This window comes from Bos indicus, chromosome 23 (genome assembly GCF_029378745.1).
Source record: "Bos indicus isolate NIAB-ARS_2022 breed Sahiwal x Tharparkar chromosome 23, NIAB-ARS_B.indTharparkar_mat_pri_1.0, whole genome shotgun sequence".
In the NCBI taxonomy this organism is placed as follows: domain Eukaryota; kingdom Metazoa; phylum Chordata; class Mammalia; order Artiodactyla; family Bovidae; genus Bos; species Bos indicus.
Genome location: NC_091782.1, coordinates 5,039,483 through 5,062,214, shown reverse-complemented (window position 1 = coordinate 5,062,214; position 22,732 = coordinate 5,039,483). Strand labels below are relative to the sequence as shown.

The 22,732-nt window shown below is 46.3% G+C and overlaps 1 protein-coding gene across 26 annotated transcripts in view; it reads right to left on the bottom strand.

The window, feature by feature from the left end:
* Window positions 1–22,732, bottom strand: part of DST (dystonin) — a 518,621-nt gene that overhangs the window by 224,453 nt on the left and 271,436 nt on the right. For 24 of the 26 annotated variants that reach the window (XM_070777732.1, XM_070777740.1, XM_070777736.1 and 21 more), the window contains one exon: window positions 3,973–4,139. In XM_070777732.1, the coding sequence (XP_070633833.1) occupies window positions 3,973–4,139 (167 nt within the window). Of the gene's footprint in view, window positions 1–3,972; window positions 4,140–20,616; window positions 21,722–22,732 lie in introns of those variants that run through there. The other 2 variants (XM_070777743.1, XM_070777751.1) reach the window with 2 other exon arrangements.

Here is a 22,732-nt window from a genome sequence, read left to right as displayed (position 1 = left end):
TCAAAGCAGAGCACACCTTCAAAACGCACCCTGACACCCACCCTTCGGTCTAACAACCCCCACACTGCCATCCAAAGGCTACGAAGACCTTTCCGCTCAGGTACAGAGTGGGTCCGGCCTTCCAATGGCCTGCATTCTAAGTCACACGGAACACACAGCGTGACCATCACAGTGTCTGTGGCCACAAAACCCTCCTGGCAGCGGGGCCCTCAAGGAGAGCTGTGCTTTATTCTGGACAAGAGCTAGCAAGTCCATCCAGGTTTTTCTAACTCAGCAACCAACACCCACATCTACTGAAATGCCATCCTGTAAAGGAGGCAGACTGACCGCGTTTAAAGGGGCTCTTGGGTGTGGGCCACGGGAAACTTGGTACAGTGTTACATGTCTCAAAGTCTCCAAAGTGAAAAGAGGGAGAGAAGAGTGGTAGGGAAAGGGGAGAATGGGGCGGGGTGCCAGGCAAGCAGCCCAGGTGGGAATCACACTCTGCATCTCGGCAGCACTGTGACCTTGGCAAACCTGAGGGTGCCCATCTGTAACGTGGGCTTCCTCCCAGAGCTCGAGGAAGATATGAATGCGACAATATAGAGGAAGCGTCTAACAGAATGCCTCACAGGCAGCAAGTCAGCAGGATATTAACTGTTTTATATAATTATTCTTTTATTTCCAAGTAACTCTGTCAGTTCAGTGAGTTAGAGTTTGGACTTACTCTCACAGGAAGATACTCAGCTCTTCAAGAGCATGACAAACTCCTTGCAAAACTGAGAAAAATAACTGAAATCAAGAATGACATTGCTTTCAATAAGGAATTTCTGTGGATTTCACTTCTTATAAGGCAATAGAGGTGTGCCTTGTAAGAACAAGAACAGCAGCTGGGCACTGGGGTTTGGGTCCCTAGCCCGACGCTCGCTGGTTGTGTGACTTGAAGCAAGTATGTACTCTGGTCTCGGTTTCTGTGTGTAACCAGGGGGGACGACATTCTTACGGATGTTGTCAGGACTGAGTGAATGAACGTAAGTAAGCTGCTCAGGATAGCACCTTGCCCTTAGCAGGTGCTATGTCAGTGTTCATTCAGATCCAGCAATTCTCACCAGGAAACTGTTTGCCACCCCAAAGTTGGCCATCATTAAACCCACCTATGCACTGGAGTTGCTAGGTGAGGAGGCTGTGATGTAGAAACTGACAAGGCTTTGTCTGAACTCTGACCTCACTAATCATCAGTGCTCTAAGTATACAATCTCGGTCCTCCACTTATAGAGTCTACATATGAGAGCTTACTGTCCGCTAAGTCACTGACAAAATTCAAAGACATACCACATACCATAGCTCTGCATGTCTGAGTGATGATCTCTGGACAGTGGAAATGTGATTTTTTTTCACTTGTCTGTATTTTCTAGTGTTTTACCATGCACGTGCACCATTTAAGGCTCAAGATATCATTTTCACTGATACATACTCTTTACTCATTGTATCAGTCTTGCCTGATCCAGGCGTCTCTCCAGTAAAAGGTGTGTTAATTGATAGAAGTGTTGTTTGTTGTCAGAAAGAATGTGTAGCTTGTGGTGACTGACACAGTTTAGCTGAGAGATTTTGGGTAAGTCCTTCTCTGAGCCACATTTCTTCATACATAAAATATGTGGGCACAACAGTGTCTTTCAGGATTCCTGCTGGTGGGCTCTCTCCCTGACCTGGGACTGAACCCGAGCTTCTGCATTGGCAGCACGGAGTCCTAACCACTGGACCACCAGGGGAGTCTCAGGATTCCCCCTGGTTCTAATATTCTGTGACCATCTTACACTTTTCAGATGGGAAGCAGAAACAATAGGGTATATGCTAAACCCTTATTTGTTCCAGCTTTGCTACCCTAGAGAATCTGTTGGGAACCAGTATGGTATAATAATAATCTTCTCATTAATGTACAAATTTATTTGCACAGGTTGTAATGTTTTCTTTCCTGATCACTTTATCTATCTTTACGTATTTATTCTGGCTGTTCTGGGTCTTCGTGCTGCGTGTGAGCTTTTCTCCAGGTGTGCGACACAGCCTGCTCATTGCAGTGGCTTCTCCTGTTGCGGAGCAAGGCTCCGGGTGCACGGCCTTCGGCAGCTGCGGAGCACAGGCTCTGGGCGCACAGCCTTTGGCAGCTGCAGACCACGGGCTCCCAGGTGCACGGCCTTCGGCAGCTGCGGAGCACAGGCTCTGGGCGCACAGCCTTCGGCAGCTGCAGCATGTGGGCTTGGTGGCTGTGGTCCCCAGGCTCCGGAGTGCAGGCTCAGTAGCCCACAGGCTCAGTTGCTCCCAGTTCGAACCTATGCCTTCTGCATTGGCAGATGGATTCTTTACCACAGAGCCATCAGGGAAGCCCTAGTTTATTTTCCTTATTAATTATAAAACGATGCAATATACGGCGAAGAATGAGAAAGCTGAACTATAAAAATGTTTTCTCAAAGACCTGTCAATTGTCGAGGCACATTTGTGGGACAGAACCTCTTGAAATAACCTGTCTACATGAGGAGACATTTCAGGTTGACTGGCCAACAGATCATTTCCACTGCTGAAACTTTGACATTGCATCCATCTAGTAAAATCGCTAAAGAAAATCTAGATGTATTCTGTGAAGCCTGGGAATCCCAAAGCAGTGACATGTCAACACTGCTGAGAAATCAGTGATGTGCTTGAAGGAAAATGAGGGGAGAAGTATGGCTCCCTTTCATTTCCAAAGCCAGTGAAGAACAACGCAAACCTGAGATCATTAAAGTCAGACACGCCTGACTCTGAGGAGCAAGCCAAGATAGCAAGCTTGTTCTCAAGCTGGGTTTGCTAACCTCTGCGAGACGAGCAATGCCAACTCCAAGACTGAGAAGTGGGAGGATCAGGAGAATGAGATTGTTTGATATGGATGGAACATGTCCAGTATGGCATATTCTCTCTATTTATTTACTGCTAAGTCACTTCAGTCGTGTCCGACTCTGTGTGACCCCATAGACGGCAGCCCACCAGGCTCCCCCATCCCTGGGATTCTCCAGGCAAGAACACTGGAGTGGCTTGCCATTTCCTTCTCCAATGCATGAAAGTGAAAAGTGAAAGTGAAGTCGCTCAGTCGTGTCCGACTCTTAGCGACCCCATGGACTGCAGCCTACCAGTCCCCTCCGTCCATGGGATTTGCCAGGCAAGAGTACTGGAGTGGGTTGCCATTTATTTACTAGGGGTCACTAAAAACTTACCAAGATTTAATTCATCAACTAGAGGTTTTTGCTGAGAGGGTCTGAAGCTTGCTTCAAGTGTATAAGCTTTCTCAGAACAACTCAAAGATAATGATAAGCTTATGCTTTTCCTGGAAATAAATAAGCTTGTTCCTCTCTGCTACCAGCTCCAGACAATAATTGAGATACCTTTACAGAATCAAGGGGCTTCCCTGATAGCTCAGTTGGTAAAGAATCCATCTGCAATGCAGAAAACTCCAGTTCGATTCCTGGGTCGGGAAGATCCACTGGAAAAGGGATTAGCTGCCCACTCCAGTATTCTTGGGTTTTAAGACACTTTGGGCAGAATCAAGTGTTTCTAAAGGCTGATAAGGGTATTATAAAGGTAAGTTCCATGATGGCTGTTTTGGTTCAACTTCTCACACTTTGCTATAAACTGCTGAAGAAGCTTTAGATGGAAAACAGATGGGTCTCAGTTACAAATAAAGATTCTGTGGATGGTAAAACTTGAGAAGCTTTTGAGGTCAGATCTTGCGAATACCATGTGGCAATGCTAACCTTTTAAGAAAGCAAATGATCCTTTATGTTTCAGAAATGCAACAATTTTGCAGAGAAAACAAACTGAAATATTGCTTTATTTTCTGATCACAAAACTGACTGTGAAGCTTTCTGACAACTAATAAATGCCAAGGTAGTTGCTGTTAAAAAAAAAATTTGGAAATGAAAGAAACACTTAGATTTATCAAAAGGCGGGAAAACTCAAATTTCATACCTGTATTTATGAATGATGGCATTAAATAATTTCCCATCTCTCCAGCAGGTGGTGAAATTTTCACACCGAATCCCGGCATAACCCTCCGTGGCCTGCTGCGTCCACAGTAACAGTCTCTCTTTCGCTGACATGTCTTCTGACTCACCAGTAACATGGATATCAGATATCTAAACGGAACAGAGAATGGTAAACCATTAGGAAGGAAGGAAGCTAACTCAGATTAAGAGCCTACTATGTGCCAAGCACTTTTTACTTAATCCTCGTCTCACTCGTAAGATGACAATGTTTCCCCCATCTCCATCGAGGGAACCTGAGTTTCAAAGAGATTAACAGATAGAAAAGGAGGATTTAACCCAAGCATCTCATTTTTTTTTTTATACCGAAATGTCCCAGCACTGAAAAGTCTCCATTCCTTTTTACTAATCAGATCGGTTCAAACAACTTAAGCACATGTTTTTCCAAGTTCAAATGGGTCACAGTAGAACCTACAAATTAATCTACGTTACCCATCTTCAGAGCAGAATCTGATCCAGCAGGTATTCTGTGTAAAGAAAAGGAGAACAGCCCCCTCTCCAACTAACCACACTGCTTAACTGTTTGGCCAGAAGTCTTTCTGATTTTCTCATGAAGCTTCGTTCAGTTTACCCAATGGGAAATTTTCATCAAATAATTTTTCCCAATACTTTGTTTGCCTTATTTTTTTTTAATCTCTTCCACTGAATGATAATGAAACAGTCACCATTTCACATGATCTCCATTTGCTCGTGGCCCTTTGATAAGGGTCCTATTTAACCTGCTGATAATGACGTTAAGGCACCAAGTGACTCTGGCAGGGGTCAGACAGTGACTCCCCAGCCGGGATTAACACCAGAAGACAGCTGTTCCCTCAGTCAGTGGTGATGCCAAGCCGGGGGTCAGGACAGGCGGCCGACCAGGGTCAGATGGAAAGGAAGGCGGTGGGGCGGGGGGGGGGGGGGGGGGGGGGGGGGCGGCGGCGGGTCATCCTACACGGGAAGGAAAACCCCTCAAGTCCGGACCCAGCCTCGAGAGCTGGCCACCGGTCCCCTCACTCAGGGACGCCCTCCAAGCCGGGGCGGTCAGGACAGGAGGCTGACCAGGGTCAGATGGAAAGGAAGGCAGTGGGGCAGGGGGCGTTATACTACATAGGAAGGAAAACCCCTCAAGTCTGACCCGGCCTAGAGAGCTGGCCACCGGTCCCCTCACTCAGGGACGTCCTTTCAGGCCTGTGAGCCAGCATCCTCTTCTATAAAACAGGGGACAGCAGGCAGGAGCAGGGACTATTTAAGACTCTCTTCAGTCTGAAGTCTGAGAGGCTAAGACACTGTAAAAATGACACAGAGGTAGAGGTTCACACAGGCAGGCAGGCAACTGACAGCAGAAAACTTAAAAACCCGGACTAAAGCCCTTTAGTCTAGAAAGACGAATGGATAAAGATGTGGTGCCCGTATTCACTGGAATATTACTCCGTCATACAAAGGAATGGAACAATGCCACTTGCCACAACATGGACGGACCCAGAGATGATCACACTGACACGTTTATGTGGAACCTAAAATACGACACAGACGAACCTATCTACGAAACAGAAGGAGACTCCCGGTCACAGAGAACAGGCGTGTGGCTGCCAGGGGGAGGGGAGTGGAGAGGGGGCGTGGGCGTGCGGGACTGGCAGATGCAAGCTATCACACACAGGGCGGAAACCAACAAGGTCCTGCTGCACGGCACAGGGAACCAGAACCAGGACCCCGCGGGGAACCAGAATGGGCTGCACGGCACAGGGAACCAGAACCAGGACCCTGCGGGGAACCAGAATGGGCTGCACGGCACAGGGAACCAGAACCAGGACCCCGCGGGGAACCAGAATGGAGGAGGATATGAAGAGGACTGTAGACACAAACGTATAACTAAGCTGCTCTGCTGTAAAGCAGAAGTGTACACTTCAATAAAAATTTTTAAAAAGATCTATGCCTGTACAAGTAAAACTAGCTGTTTCTGGAAAACCTGAGAACACAGGGTGGTATTTATAGCAGTATAAAAAAAAGGGCAATAGCTGGGTAGAGGCAGGGACTGATTTCTGCAGGGTCACGAATGTTCCAGTCCAGTCAAGGGCCAAAGGTAACTGCCTATTAACAAGGAAAGTCAACACATTTCAACCATATGGTAAGTTTAACAGGCTACAGTGCTGCCCAGCACATCCAGGATTAAGGAAGGAGAGTTAACAGGCCTGAAAATGACTAAACATCAAGCAGGAGAAAATAATATATTTTATTAAATGAGTTCCTGAAAGTTCCCAAATCTTGTAGCATGGTACACTCACATACACTCTATCAGACCACTGCACATGCAGACACTAGTTTAAAAGCTATAGTTTTAAGGGGTATATTCAAATATGTTATGAACCAAATTTTAACATATCAAAGACCACTAATAAGTTAAGCCTTTCACCTTCTCCTTCAATTTCCAATCAACTATTATTCCCACTGGGAAGTTAAAGCATTTTTAGATATACTGTTACCACTCACCATTGCCTACATAGGTATATCTAACTTTTATATGTACCTAGAAGGCAATGGCACCCAACTCCAGTACTCCTGCCTGGAAACTCCCGTGGATGGAGTCTATTAGGCTGCAGTCCATAGGGTCGCTGAGGGTCCGGCATGACTTGAGTGACTTCACTTTCACTTTTCACTTTCATGCATTGGAGAAGGAAGTGGCAGCCCACTCCAGTGTTCTTGCCTGGAGAATCCCAGGGACAGGGGAGCCTGGTCGGCTGCTGTCTATGGGGTCACACAGAGTCGGACACAACTGCAGCGACTTAGCAGCAGCAGGTATATCTAACTAAGATATGGTGCAAAAAAATTAAAAAGAAAAATAAACCGAATGCTAAACACTGTAAATCTGAAGTTGCCACTCACGACTCCTAATATAAAATCAGCAGAACAACCTGACTCCTCCATCAACGGCAGGCCAGGTGGGATTCTAGGAAGGAACCAGGCCTCTTCCTCCAAATCCTAGAGGCACACAGAGATCACAGAAGGTTTCAGCTCCTGCTGTCTGGGTTCAAATCCCAAGTGCAATTGCTAACAGGATTAAGACCCAGAGCCACTTAACGTGGGCAGATCTAGAGATGGCCAAACTAAGTGAAGACAGAGAAAGACAAATGTCATATGGTATCACTGATATGTGGACTCTTAAAAAATGATACAAACGAATTTATTTAGAAAACAGAAAAAAGACTCACAGACTTAAAAAACAAACTTATGGTCACCCTAGGGGCAATGTGGGGGGAGCAATAAAATAGGTTAGGATTAACATATACACGCTACTATATATAAAAGAGTTAAATAACAAGGACCTACAGAGGTCTCTACACAATATCTTGTAGTAATCTGTACTGGAAAAGAATACAAAAAAGAATATATACATATATATATAAATTAATCACTTTGCTGTATATTGGAAATCAAGGCAACACTGTAAATTAACTCTACTTCAATTAAAAGACAAGACCTAGAGCTATTCACATCATCTCCCTAAAACCCATCTTCCTCCTTTTTGAAACATAAATGATGATATAATAATATCTTTCTAAAGTTTAGACAAGATGACCTACATTAAGTGCTCAGCACAGGGCCCGCAGGTAGAAAACTCTACAAATGTCAGCTTCTCCCACCATTTGATGAGCAGTACTTGTTGCTTCAGGCCTCTCACCAGTGACCTGCCAGCCAGCATCCAACACAAACAAGATGTTTCAGACCAGAGCTCCTCCTGGACGCTGGAAGCCTGCGTGACTCTCCTTCGAGTCACTGCCAGCCGCCACTGGAGGGCACGTGCTTCCTCCCACAGAGCCTCTCGGACCTTCTTTCACCTCTGCTTCCTCTCCCCAGACCCAGTCTGCCTCCACTCCCAACTTTCCAGAAGCATCTATCCTGCAGGAAACAAAATCTGCTCACCTCCACCACCCTGCTTCGGCCTTTCCATTGAACCCCCGCCACCACGCCCCACAGCGCGTTAAGTCCTGGATACCAGCAGGCACACGGGCAGGGCACATTTCCCACCTCCCCCGATGATGGGAAGCAGCAGCTCTTAGATCATTATCTGTGGTACAAAGACCTCGCCTTTGCACATCTGGTCACTCTTGTGCCACCATCTACTTCCCATCCTCAAGACGACCCGTGTTCCCAGCATCTAGTATCCGCTGGGGGTCCCTGTCTGCATCCAGGGACCCATCCTCACAGGTCTCAGCCTTCTCGCCATGCTGACCAGTCACATAGCCTCAGCTGGATCTCGTTACCTTGAACCTGATCCAGTGCACTGCAAGTCTGTGGCTTCCGACAGCAAGGGCCATTTTTCCCGCTCCCCAGCTCCAGCGGGACTGACCAGAGGCCCAGCAGCACTGTGTGGTCCTGCGCCGGCCCGACTCTGCCCCGTCTCTGAGCCCTCCGCTGGCTTCGCCGCCTCCTCCCTCTGTCTCCACCACGTGACCCCTCACTTCACCCACTGTCCTCAGCTTCCTCACCCTGCAGCCACCCAGACGAGCCTCAGCCCCGATCTAGGCAGGCTGTCTCCTCTGTGGGGATGTCTGCATCCCACGTGGACCACCACCTCCTTGAACCCCAGCTCTGATCTCGGCCAGGGGCTCCAGGAAATGCGCCTTTTCTCCTCAGTGTCCTCAGTGGCCAGTCTTCCTATCCCTCCGCGAGTTTCTGTCCACTCTTCCCCGTGTGGTGAAGCGCCTACCCGCCTGCTCTCCTTGTGTTTGGCATCGCCTTTCATCATCTTCACAGAGGAGAGAGAGACGTGTAAGGGCCCTGGCCTGTCACCCTGGGTCTCTGTGAGGGGCTCCCCTCTGGGTGTTTGCTCTCAGTATGTACAACACCCAAGTCTCTTCCATCCTAAATTGAGTAAAAACAAATAACCTTCATAAACCCGGTTTCCTCTGTACTCAGCACCATCGGAGAAGGCAATGGCACCCCACTCCAGTGTTCTTGCCTGGAGAGTCCCAGGGACAGGGGAGCCTGGTGGGCTGCCGTCTGTGGGGTCGCAGAGTTGGACACGACTGAGTGACTTCACTTTCACTTTTCACTTTCATGCATTAGAGGAGGAAATGGCACCCCACTCCATCGTTCTTGCCTGGAGAGTCCCAGGGACGGGGGAGCCTGGTGGGCTGCCGTCTGTGGGGTCGCAGAGTTGGACACGACTGAAGTGACTTAGCAGCAGCACCACCTCTCTCTCTTGTTGGTAAAGCACCTGGAGAAACCACTCTGCACTTTGTAACCTTTATCTTTACTCCTCAGCCTGTTGAGTCTTGGCTTCTGTCCCAGTCATTCCATGGAAAGTAAGAAGGGGTGAGCAGACAGAAAGAGGGGGTCAGCGCTCATGACTCTGCTCACAGGAGGTGGGAGAGGAGATGGTCTGTGCAGCGTGGGGAGGGGTCAGGTGTGGAGCGTGGGCGGTCCCGCCAAGGGTCAGCGCTGCCAAAGCTGGGCACCTGCACACTTCCTGTGCCCTGGAGAGACAGCAGCGGACTCTGGGGGGGCGCAGGCTGCCCTGGGACTGTAGGGAGCAGAAGCAACTACCTTTAGTCAAGACCACCACCTCCAGGTTCCCGTGTCAGCATCAACCCCTCCTAAGACACAGCCACGACAGACCTAGAACCACACGGGGCTCAGGAGAGCCTCCCGCCTCTAGAACCGAGCCCGGGTGTCAAGTGAGTAACAGTCTCCTAAACAGGCTCCGCGCACCACACCCGTGCCCTCACCCCACGGACACATCGATCCACGTCAGTCTTGGCTGGTCTGCCCAGGCCCAGGCCATTTGCCTTCTGTTCCACGGTCAAACCACACGGCATCAGACGCCCTCTCTCCGCAGGGGCTCTGCTCAGGCCGCTTCTCCCCTGGAGCGTCCCCACCCCCCATGCCCAGCTCAACATAGACTGAAGTGCTCAAGGGGCGGGAGACCTGCGGGAAGGGAGAGAGGGGAAGGCCAGGGACAGGGAAGGGGAGGAGGGAGGGGGAATGGAGGGAGGGGGAGGGGAGGAGGGACGGGGAGGAAGGGAGGGAGGAGGGACGGGGAGGAAGGGAGGGAGGAGGGGGAGGAAGCATCAGAAGAAGTGTCATGTTTGCACTGGGGATGAATGAGTTTTAGCCTATCATGTAACCCTTGTCACCTTAGGAAATAAAAGGTTTCCAACTAAGGTCACTTCGCAGTAACTGCCACACCCCCAGCCGCTGTCTAGGAGTGCCCGGCAGCAAACCCAGGCCTGGAGATTACTCAGCGAGAGCCCAACGCTACCCAAGTGTCATCTTGTTTCTGTAACAGTGTCATAAACTTAACCCGGGATATAGTTTTGAAATGTCTTTTCAATGCAAGAAAAGAAGCCGACACCTCCATCAGAATGCTCACTTGACTTCCCTCCCTGCGGACGGGGGTGGGGGGTGGGGGTGGGAGGTGTCGGGGGGCAGGCATGGAGGGCCAAGCCTCCCGTGCTGGTCAGCTGAGGCTGCCAGCCTCAGTCCTCTAAGCAAAGTCAAAGCCACGAGAAGACTGGGCGGCAGCCACACCCGCTTTTTACCACTATGCTGTCATAGTTCTGGCATGTGGGAAGGGAGGGCACGCCAAGGGCCAATTTCCAAAGCTGTCCCCAGGAGACTATTCACAGTTCTATCATATTTAATTCTATCTAAGGCAAAGGCAATTTTTAAATTTTTAAAAAATAATTAGAATTTATGAAAAGGTTAAATAATCAGACATGTAACAGCAGAAAGGCAACATCTCTGAGGCTGAGAGGACTAAGAAACATAACTCAGAGAAGCTATGACTATAGGAAAGGATTAAGGAATCCAGGGAACTCTAACTGGAAGATCTCGGAGCCCGCTGTCAGCCCCTGGTTTCACTGGTGAACAAGCTGAGGACACAGGAGGCTCCGGGACATGTCCAGGGTCTCAGCAGGCCGGCTGGGAGGGCCCGAGGCACGGACCTGAGGCTCCTAAATTCCAGCTCAGGACCTGCAAGAGGAGAGTGAACTCTCTCCTTCACATTTAGAATAGACACCTATCCTGCCAACTCGGACTGATCTTTCCTCCGGGTCAGGAAGCCCGGTGGGTGCTCACTCTCAGTGCTGGAGAGATGTCTCCACTCGACTGTGGTTAAGGGTTAAGGGTCAAGGTGGAGAAGGAAATGGCAACCCACTCCAGTGTTCTTGCCTAGAGAACCCCATGGACAGAGGAGCCTGGCGGGCTACAGCCCATGGGGTCACAAACAGTCGGATACAACACTAGACTATACTCACACTGGTCACAGTGGCCATCATTAAAAAATCTACAGATAACAAATGCTGGAGAGGGTGTGGAGAGAAGGGAACCCTCCTACAGCGCTGGTGAGAACGTAAGTTGGTGCAGCCACTATAAAAAACAGTATGGACGTTTCTCAAAACACTGAAAATAGAATTACCATATGATCCAGCAATCCCACTCTTAGGCGTATATCCAGGCAAAACTGTAACTCGAAAAGATAAACACACCCCTATGTTCATAGCAGCACTGCCCACAATAGCCAAGGCATGGAGAAGACCTGAATGCCCATCAACAGATGAACGGATAAAGAAGACGTGGCACATATATACAACGGAATGTTATTCAGCCACAAAAAAGAACAAAATAACGCCATCTGCAGCAACATGGAGGCAACTAGAGATTATCACACTAAGTGAAAACATCTCAGAAAGAGAGACAAATGCCACGTGGCAATACTTCTATGTGGACTCTGAAATATGACACAAATGAACACATCTATGGAACATAACAGACCCACAGACAGAGAGAATGTTGTGGTTTTGAAGGTCGGGGAGGCAGGGAATAGTAGATGCAAACTATCATATATGGGAGGGATAAACGGTCCTACGGCACAGCGCTACACGGGGACTATATTCAGAGTCCTGTGATAGACTATAATGCAGAAGAACATAAAAGAGAATGTGTGCATATACATACACACACACACACATACATGTATATATATAACTGAATCACTCTGCTATACAGCAGAAATTAACACAACAGTGTAAATCAACTAGACTTCAATTACAAAAAAATTTAATTAGAAAAACATTTAAGTCTTCTGACTCAAGAGCTAAGTCCCCTTTCCTCTGCCACACCAAATCGACAGTGACACTCCACGGCATTTCAGGAAGAGTTTTGTCTACTGAGAAACCAGCTCATTTTACAGAAGCAAAAACCGACACGGTAGGTGTGGGAAAGCTAGTTGTCAAACGTTCCTCCCTGCAGAACCCAAACCCCTACTGGTTCAGAGAGCTGGACGCGAGCACCATCCACCGAATTTCAATTCCTTCACATATTTGTGTTCAAATCTACAAGAGAGTTTACACTCTAATTGAGAGAGTTCAGGTACTACCAAGGAGGAAAGCAGGAGGTTGGAACAGGTGATCTCAGGATGCTTCCACCTCTGTTAACACAATGATTTCAAGAGTGAAAGCTGATCCTTGGGGGGAAAGGTACTGCAGAGCCACGGAGGGCGGTGACCTGTGTTCCACCCCCAACCCCACGGCTTCCTGGGCCTTGGTCTCCTCTCACGGAGATGTCCACACACACACACACACACACACACAGTTCAGAACTGTGCCTGCCCATGTGAGTGGAAGGGACTGCACCATACTGGGGGTTATTCCTAACAATTTTTTACTCACACTGCTGGACACTCTAGTCAGGCAAAAGCAAATTCCATACTGAATGTGTCAAAACACACAAATATTTCCAAGCCTGTATGTTTGCTTTCAAAGACAATCTCTTCAACGATGTTTCAACTGTTTTGGCAGAAACCGATGTAATCAACACATTTTTAGTGTCTGCTTCCAAGTTTCAAAAATGTGTGAAAAGGCTCCACAAAATATTCTTAACTGCAAAGAGGGCACATGTATTTTGAAAATTGTATCTCGTTAAAAAACTGCCTCCCTAAAAGGAAGAGGTAAATAGAGGATTAAAGCAAAATAAAAGCTGATAAAATTCAAGTGCTGATGCTCTACATTAAGGGTCACCTTGAGCAAAGGTTCATTTATTTCTTATTCAAATACAGGATAAATTAACATAGATTTAACTATTTCTCTTGTACAGCAAAGGATCTGAAACTTTGACATGTCCTTCCTTTAACAGAAAAGACAGAAGCATTTTAATGCTGACACACAGCCACGTTCTGTGCAATTATTTTAGAACTAAATTTTCACAAACTGGTTATGAAATCTAAATGAAGACTAGAAAAAAAAAATACCCATAAATACATTTTCATTTAAAAAGATGAACTGTTTCAGAAAGAAATGAGTTAAGTCAACTGTAAACCAAATGACCTTTGCTTACGAGATCTAGAAAAACGGCACTGATGAACCTATTTGCAGGACAGACACAGAGAAGGGATTTGCAGGGGGAGGAGAGGGCGGGGCACGAACTGAGAGAGCAACGATGACACATACACACTACCACGTGGAGAACAGATGGCTGGTGGGAGGCTGCTATGGGACACGGGGAGTTCAGCCTGGTACTCCGACACCCTAAGGGGTGAGGTGGGGAGGGGGAGGCAGGCTCAAGACGGAGGGAATATATATATATATGTGTGTGTGTGTTTATAATTATGGCTGATTTGCATTGCTGTACGGCAGAAACCAACACAACACTGTAAAGCAATTATCCTCCAATTTAAAAATAAATTAATTTTTAAAAATCTACAGAGCAAAAGCTACTATAGAAAAGGAGAAATACTTAGAATTTATCCTAGTCCTTGAATTCTAAGTACAATTTTGTAGCTTAAGATTCATAGAAGACTTGGTTAAAGAAAACTCTTCTGAATAAGTATTATGTTTCAATGAGGCAGACAGGATGAAGCACAAGCTGGAATCAAGATTGCCGGGAGAAACATCAATAACCTCAGATATGCAGATGACACTACCCTTATGGCAGAAAGTGAAGAGGAACTAAAAAGCCTCTTGATGAAAGTAAAAGAGGAGAGTGAAGAAGCTGGCTTAAAACTCAATTCAGAAAACTAGATCATGGCGTCCAGTCCCATCACTTCATGGCAAATAGATGGGGAAACAGTGGAAACAGTGTCAGACTTTATTTTCTCGGGCTCCAAAACCACTGTAAATGGTGACTACAGCCATGAAATTAAAAGACACTTGCTCCTTGGAAGAAAAGTTATGACCAACCTAGACAGTATATTAAAAAGCAGAGACATTACTTTACTGACAAAGCTCCATCTAGTCAGAGCTATGGTTTTTCCATGGGCTTCCCTGGTGGCTCAGACGGTAAAGTGCCTGCCTATAATGCGGGAGGCCGGGGTTCGATCCCTAGGTTGGGAAGATCCCCTGGAGAAGGAAATGGCAACCCACTCCAGTATTCTTGCCTGGGGCTCCAGTCCATGGGGTTGCAAAGAGTCGGACATGACTGAGCAACTGAACTGAACTAAAGTTGACTATTCATGTATTATTCTAACATTTTGAGTGTTTCTGAATTATGTTATTCTGATACAATGGGAAGTCAATTAATAAAATATCCAACCCTCCTTTTACTCAGATGCTGATAATGTCACTTGTACACTATGCACACCCCTCCCCATCCTTCCCTCCTTGGCTTTTCCCTGCACACCACTGCCCTATTCACGGCAATTCACCAAAGGATGAAAAGAAAAGGAAGGTGAAAAGAAGTCAGTCTGAACTAGTTTACATGGCTGTATGACAGGGTGGGACGTCAAAATGACAAAATTCTCCCTTGAACCACAGTTTGGCTTTCTGTTATTTCAATGATCCCAGTCTAGCACAGTCCGAAAATATTAACGGAAACTTTCAGAAATAAACAATTTTTAAGTCTTAAATGGCACAACGTTCTGAGTAGTGAGACAAAATCCTGCCCCGTCCAAGTCCGTCCCACCCCTAAGAGGAATCACCCCACTAGTCACTTCATAAATGTCTTGGTTATCAGACTGACTATTGTGGTTTGGCCACCTGATATGAAGAACTGACTCACTGGAAAAGACCCTGATGCTGGGAAAGATTGAAGGCGGGAGGAGAAGGGGACGACAGAGGATGAGATGGCTGGATGGCATCACCAACTCGATGGACACGAGTTTGAGTAAACTCTGGGAGTTGGTGATGGACAGAGGGCCTGGTGTGCTGCGGTTCATGGGGTTGCAAAGAGTCAGACACAACTGAGCGACTGAACTGATTGTGGTTTCTCAGTGAGTGTATTCAAGGAACGCTTATCTTCATAATGGACCTAAGATGCAAAAGTGATGCCAGTAATTCAGCTACTCTCCTACTGTGCCTAATTTGCAAACTAAACTTCACTGTAAGTATTTAAGTACAGCAAAAGTACAGTGTATACAGAGAGGGCTGAGTACTATCCAGTTTCAGGAGTCCACTGGGAGCCTTGGAATGTGTCCCCTGAACATACAGAGAGTACCATGATATCCACGGTCCAGATCCCCAAAGCCTCCAGGGCATCTAAGCTTACAGCCACACCCCCAACATCTGTAATGAAGAAACGATGGGATGTGTTGGTGTTGGTTAGACATATAACAGGCCCAGAATAAATGGTAGAGAAATCAAAGAAGAGGGGGCTGGAGGGAGGGGTGAAAACACAGCACAAGGGTGTGCAGTGGAATCTGCGGATTCGCAGGAATTGAAAGAGATGCATGCAGGGGAAGGTGGGGAAGTGGCAGCCGCTCTAAGCCTGGCTGGAGACAGTCCCCGGCGAGACCCAAACCCTCCCTCACCCCGGCAGAGAGGCCTGAGCAAGTCATCAGGTCTCCTGAGGCTCCACGTCCTCATCCGTAACTGGAGTGAACAACAGAACCATCTCATGATGCTTGAACAGCCCCGTGGGGGTGCCGAGCATGCAGCAGGGCTCCACAAACACCATGCCTATTAATAGTCATGTCATCAACCAGCCCCACATCCTCCGTTTCTGGAATGGGGACCCGAGACCTGGAGAAATCGCAGGAGGCATCCAAGGCACCCGGCTCTCTGGCAGCAAGGCCTGGCGGGAACTCACACCTCCTGCCTCCGGGCCCGTGATCCACACCGCTTGCCAGAAAACACATGATGAGGGGAAAACGAGGGTGATGCTGGTTTTCAGAATTTAATGTGGTTTTCATGAAATGCAAGAGAGGGTGCCTGAAACATAAGCAGTGTTCTCACATTCCACCAGAAGATACTGTCATTCAGTTAAATCCAGGGGAAGGCTTCATCTGGGGATGGCTCCACCACCCCAGGGGCCACTTGAGAACATGGAAGGAAATGAGCGCTCTGGCCACAGTCTTGACCGTCAGAATCACCAGCCCGCAGTGATCCTGTGTATCAGGATCGCTGTAGTTCACATCCAGCCACCTATATATATACTTTTTTTTTTTTAATTTATGTGTCTGCGCTGGACTGTAGATGCAGCACGCAGGATCATTCAGTTGGAACATGCAAACTCTTACTTGTGGCAGGATCTAGTTCTCTGACCGGGGATGGAACTTGGGTCCCCTGCACTGGGAGCACAGTCTTAGCCACTGGGTCATCAGGGAAGTCCCACAGCTTATTGCTTAAGAGCTCCTTAGGTAACATTTATACGTGGTCAGTCAGAAAAACAATAACCCATAAAGACAGAAAATAACCATCTTTGTGGAGATCAGCACAAGATTGTGAAGAAATGGGACTTGTGAAACTTAAGGATGAAGAAAGCTTTGTGGGAACAGCTCAAGGGCAACAGCAAGCTCCTCGTCACAAGTCCAGGGAGCATGTGCGTCAGACAAAGAAGGGGCCCCTGAGCTCATCACACCCTGCCCCTAAACATGCTGCACCCTGGCTACCTCTGTGGGTAACACTCACCCTCCCCAATGAACATCAGCGCTTAGAAACATCAACCTCTGCCCCAAGCTCACAGCATCTCCTTTAGAACTCTGACAGTTCATGTGGGATGCTAAGCCATCATTGACTCAGCTACTCACATCTACTGTGCGGCCTTAAGGATCTTATTTAACCCGAGTTTCCATTTCTTAGTTCCAGAAAAGAGGAACTGTCTGTTTCACCTATTTAATACAGTTCTATTTAATACAGTTTTTAAGAATGATCAAAAGACAATGAGTCTGAAAGCGTTTTCTGCTTCCAAATCAATATGCAACTCTGTGATGCTTCTGTTTTCACTTATACCTCCTTACCCTAGCAAAGCTATAACGTACTATGACATTTACATCCAGTATGTGCCCAAGGAGGACCAGCTGAACTCCCTTCTCAGAACCCCAGAGCCTGGAGGACCACCCAAGGTCAGCTGATGGGGCAAGGACTAAAGGGGAGGTCGGCTGGTCACCTAGAGCAAGAATGACAAATATCACAGGAACTAGGAAGTTCAAGGCAGAGGCCTAAAGTAAGTCTAAGCTGAAGAAAAGTTCAAAGAATTGTACACTATTCCATTTGGAGATTAACTCAAACATCACTGAGCCCAATCCTTACACATAACTGAGTGTAAAGATGGCTCAAATAGAGAAGCAATGAAAAAGATTTTGAAGGGACTATGTCTTGCAAACAAATGCTGGCTAACAGGACATTGTAGGGGCTGAGAGCTCTCACGTCCATCCAATTCTGAAATGGAAAATGGAGAATCCAATACAAAATAAAGAGCCATGCACAGTTCTAACCAAAGATAATTAGGCAGAGTCCACCTCCAAGGTTCTGGGAAGAACGCAGTGACAAAGAGCAGCAAGCTATTGGTCTGATTCTGTTTGCCACAGAACCATCTTTAAGTGGACCACAGCAAAGTGAGACCTCAAAATCCTCAGATAAAATAAGGACTGCTGCTGCTGCTGCTAAGTCGCTTCAGTTGTGTTCAACTCTGTGCGGCCCAATGGACGGCAGCCCACCAGGCTCCCCCGTCCCCGGGATTCTCCAGGCAAGAACACTGGAGTGGGTTGCCATTTCCTTCTCCAATGCGTGAAAGTGAAAAGTGAAAGTGAAGTCGCTCAGTCGTATCTGACTCTTCTTGACCCCTATGGACTGCAGCCTACCAGGCTCCTCCGGCCATGGGATTCCCCAGGCAAGAGTACTGGAGTGGGGTGCCATAAATAAGGACTAGCCCTCATTAAAAAGTCTACAAATAAATGCTGGAGACAGTGTGGAGAAAAGGAAGCCCTCCTACACTGTGGGTGGGAATGTAAATTGGTGCAGACACTATGGAGAACATGGAATGGAGGTTCCTTTAAAAACTAAATACAGAGCTACCATACGATCCAGGGATCCCAAGCCTGGGATATATCCAGAGGAAACCATAATGCGGAAAGATACATGCACCCCGGTGTTCACTGCAACACTGTTCACAACGGCCAAGACATGGGGATGACCTAAACACCCACGAACAGGTGGATGGGTAAAGAGGATGTGGTGAATACACACACATATGTATATATGTAACACTGCTCACATAAAAAAGAGCAAAATAATGCCATTCGTAGCCACATCTATGGACCTAGAGATGATTATATTAAGTGCAGTAAGTCAGACAAACTCATGATTGCACTTCTATGTGGAATCTAAAAAATTATACAAATGAATTTGTTTACAAAACAGAAACAGACTCAGATACTTCGACAACAAATTTATGGTTACCAAAGGGGAAGGTGGGGGGAGAGAATTTATGAACTGGGATTAGCATATACACACTAATATACATATAACAAATAATTAACACGGACCTACTGTACAGCAGTGAACTCTACTCAATATTCTGTGAGAAAGTGGAAGTGTCAGCCACTCAGTTGTGCGTGACTCTTTGCAACCCCAGGGACTGCAGCCTGCCAGGCTCCTCTGTCCATGGGATTTCCCAGGCAAGAATACTGGAGTGGGTAGCCATTCCCTTCTCTAGGGGATCAATATTCTGTAATAACCTTAGGGAACCAGGTAAGAATACTGGAGTGGGTAGCCATTCCCTTCTCCAGGGGATCAATATTCTGTAATAACCTTAGGGAAAGAATCTGAGAAAGAATGGTTATAGGTATGTGTATAACTGAACCACTTTGCTGTACATCTGAAATGAACACAACATTGTCAATCAACTACACTCCAGTATAAAATAAAAATTGCTTAAAAAGTGAAAAAATAAGACTATTTATTCCATTTTGCATTCCCATAGAAGATGTGAGCCTTTGTTAAGTACCTCCATATCACAACTATTTAACAAATCTGGTTGACAGGTTTATGACCTATTTTCACATGTATTTTCCATTGAAGTTTCAAAAATCATTAGCTACACAAAGTATAAAGAAGGGGTAAAATCCTTGGCATGAAGATAACACAAGGGGGGAGAAAAAGGCTTATGTACCACTTAAGAAACAGATTTTAAGTTTCCACTCATCAAAATGTGTAAGGCTTCCTTGAAGCCAAATTGTGAAAACAAACAAACAAACAAAAAACAGATGGAAAACATATGTGAGCAAAGCCAAGTGGCTACATTCATAAACACACAGCGACCAAGCAGCTTTCTTTCACACTGACCTCCATCCATGTCAGACCTACACAGACAACGGACTAGACCGGATGCTTTCTTTTTCAATGTGACCACTGTAAAATGTAAACAGAAAGCATGACATAACACTGCCAAGGATGGGGGTGGATGCAAACAGGGAACCAGCTTCGGGAGGGCCAACGAAAGTCAACGACGACCACGCACACTGGCCCGAACAGAGCTGCATCTGGTCCCTGGGCAAAGAATCTCTACCCGACAACACAAGGACTTTGCCACGAATGTTTCATATCACATTTACCTCTTATTTCTGGACTTTTTTCTTAAAAGGCAAAGCCATCAACTTAAAGAAAAACTCATCAACTTCCACTACTAACATGTACAGGACACTGCTTGGGTGATGGGCTTCTCAGCAAGTGTATCAATATTTTACATTTTAAAGACAAGTAAAAATCCCAGAGAAGTAACTTTGTCTAATGCTAAATATCTGTGTTAGGAATAAAGATTGCAACTTCCTGGCAGTCTGAGTCATAAGCAAATTCCTATGACCCGCTGCCCAAGTGAGTTCTGATTTTAGAGTTGGCTGGGGGAGGAACTCATGTATCAGAGAGAACAGATTTGGTCAGTTTCATCTGTGCCTGCTGCCCCCAACACACAAACACACATGGAATTGAAAGCAGTCATGTGAGCATCCCTATGTATGGACACAGAGAACTGGAATTTGCCTTTTGTATCAGCAAACTTGTGGATCAGCAAGTCCATACTGACTGATCACTGCAGTGTCTCCTCTTACATCTGTCTTGTCAAAATTGTCTTTTTTATTTAACTATTGTTTGCCAAGGCTATTCCATTGGAAAAAACAGGAAACATTAACTACAGAAATTCAAAAGACGTGCCAAGTCTTCCAATAATAACAAAAATGTAAAGGGTTTGAAAATAAAGTCATGATTAAAGAATGCATCACAAAAAATAAAATCACAATCCAACCTAGTGAAATGCATCAAGAGCTTCCACAGAGATGACCATAAAGAGAGCACCTACGAAGGACAAGCTGCAGAACCTCCAGCAGCTGTGCGCACCTGGAGTCCTTATTTACACGGTGAACTCGGGATCTGGCTGCACTTACCTCCTTCGTGTCCCTGGAAGGGAAGGACATATTATCACAGAGGGAATGACATCTCTTTTTTCCAAACTGGAAACGGTGTGCTTCCTGAAGGCAAGATCTTTCCGTGTTTTGCTTTTCCTGAATACCGCTGTCATTTTTTGATGGATCTTCAGAAAACCCACCTTTTTCAAGTGATCTCTCTGTACCACAGTGAATGGAACTTAAGCTGGCTGCCTTTCGTGAAGAAAAGCCACCCGTTTTTCTCTGGAATGTTCTTTTTCTTGTGTTGACATCATCAAAGTGGTCCTTTCTCTTTGCATGGTAGGGGGTGCTGTCTTTTTCTGAAACCCTTTCCTCTGGTATGCTGACTCTGATTTGGGTTTCCTGATGTTGAGAAGGGCACCCCGGGTAACGCTGACCGCTCGCCATCTGGGGCTGGACCCCTGCCTGCAGAGTGAGGCCGGGGCTGGCCCCCCGCTCCTGCACCAGCCCCCAGGCCCAGGGGGCTGCCTGCCCTCCGGAGAGCGGGCGGGCGCTTCTCTTCCCTTCATCATCAGGCCGAGGCCCTCCTGACTCTGTGTCATCTGCTGCTTTCTTGGTCAGGTCCCGTCTAAAGTATTTTCTTCTTCCAGCAGAGTACTTTTCAAGTCTCAGAGGAGTTTTGGCAGGATCCAGACACTGTTCTTCTTTCTCGGCTCGGACACATCCACAGACATTCCCCATTTGATTTGCAGAAACTCACAGCTACACAGAGTCCCTCATTTCAAAAGCCGGGGCTTCCTCAGATCTCCACGCAGCCTAACTCCTCAGACTTCCTGACCATCCTCTTCAGCGTGAGGCCATCTTGCTCATGAGAAAGGCACCCGCAAGAAACGCCGTGGCATCCTGCCCGGCCGGCCCCGGGTCTCATTAGACGCCGTGGCTTATTTCTGGCCAGCAATCCTCTTAGACAAACATCACTGCTCACTGTCAAATAACATGCTGATGAGCTTTCAAGGCAAACCCTTAGCCTTGGCTGTACGAAAACATTCTGACCCTCACTTTCATTTCGGTTTTCTGAAATGCAGTTACACGACCCAAGTCTGCCTAACCTTTGGAACGACTGGCGATGCGACAAATCTGAGCGCAAACAGAAAGCAACACCAGTCAGGAGACGTTTAGCAAAGTGCCTTTCAAACTTAGTTCCAAAGTGCCTTTCAGATTTAGTTTCAGAAACTCCTGACTGTACAATTTTTTTACTTAAGAAACACAAACAAATGTTGGCACCTGCCCCAAAAACTAGGCTCAGAAACCTATATAAACTGTATTAAGAATCATTTAAAAACAACCACACACACACACAAAAAAAAAGAACAAAAACAGGGTGATTCCACAGCTGAAGGAGAGATAAAACATGCTAAATTCCTAAAACACTCCAGTCAAATCATTTCTAAAATCAATCCCTTTAAATAGCTTGTCATATTTTTCATATGACAAATTTCCAAGCCATTTCTCTTTCTCTGATCATTAGGATTTTCATGAGTAGCTTGATAAATTTTATGATTTCAAGCTTGAAACACTTAGCCAAAAGAAACACCTGTGTGTTCTTACACATGAATTAAGGCAGTTGAACTTTACATGTAACTTTTATACTTGTACCCTAGTTGAATATTATGCAGTTTTACCAGGGCTGTGCTGTATGAATGATAAATCAGAATGGAGCCTGATGACCCAAGGTGTGCCTCTTTCTAAGACTGAGTCATTGATACGGTAAAAAGGAAATTAGTATCATATGACTAGTCTTACACAAAAGCTCAAATCAGCTGACTAATAAAAAAAACTGACAACTGACTTTCTCTAGGTTGTCTTTAGACTGATCCAAAAATGGAACTCATATTTTTCTAAACAAAAATATTCAATTAAATAGTCAAGTTAGCAATGTGCCTGATAATTGTCAGTAACAGACCTGCACGGTGAGGTTTTCCTTAATCAATTCAAGAGGAAATTAAACAATCTCTATCAGAAAAAAGAATTATATCCTAGAAGACAAGCTGGTAAAAATAAAGCTTCCGGCTGGTTTGCTTTTAATTTATTCTCAATGTCTTTGTTGGCACTGGGACATTTTTCAAGAGAACTCAGAAGTATAATGTCACTAACA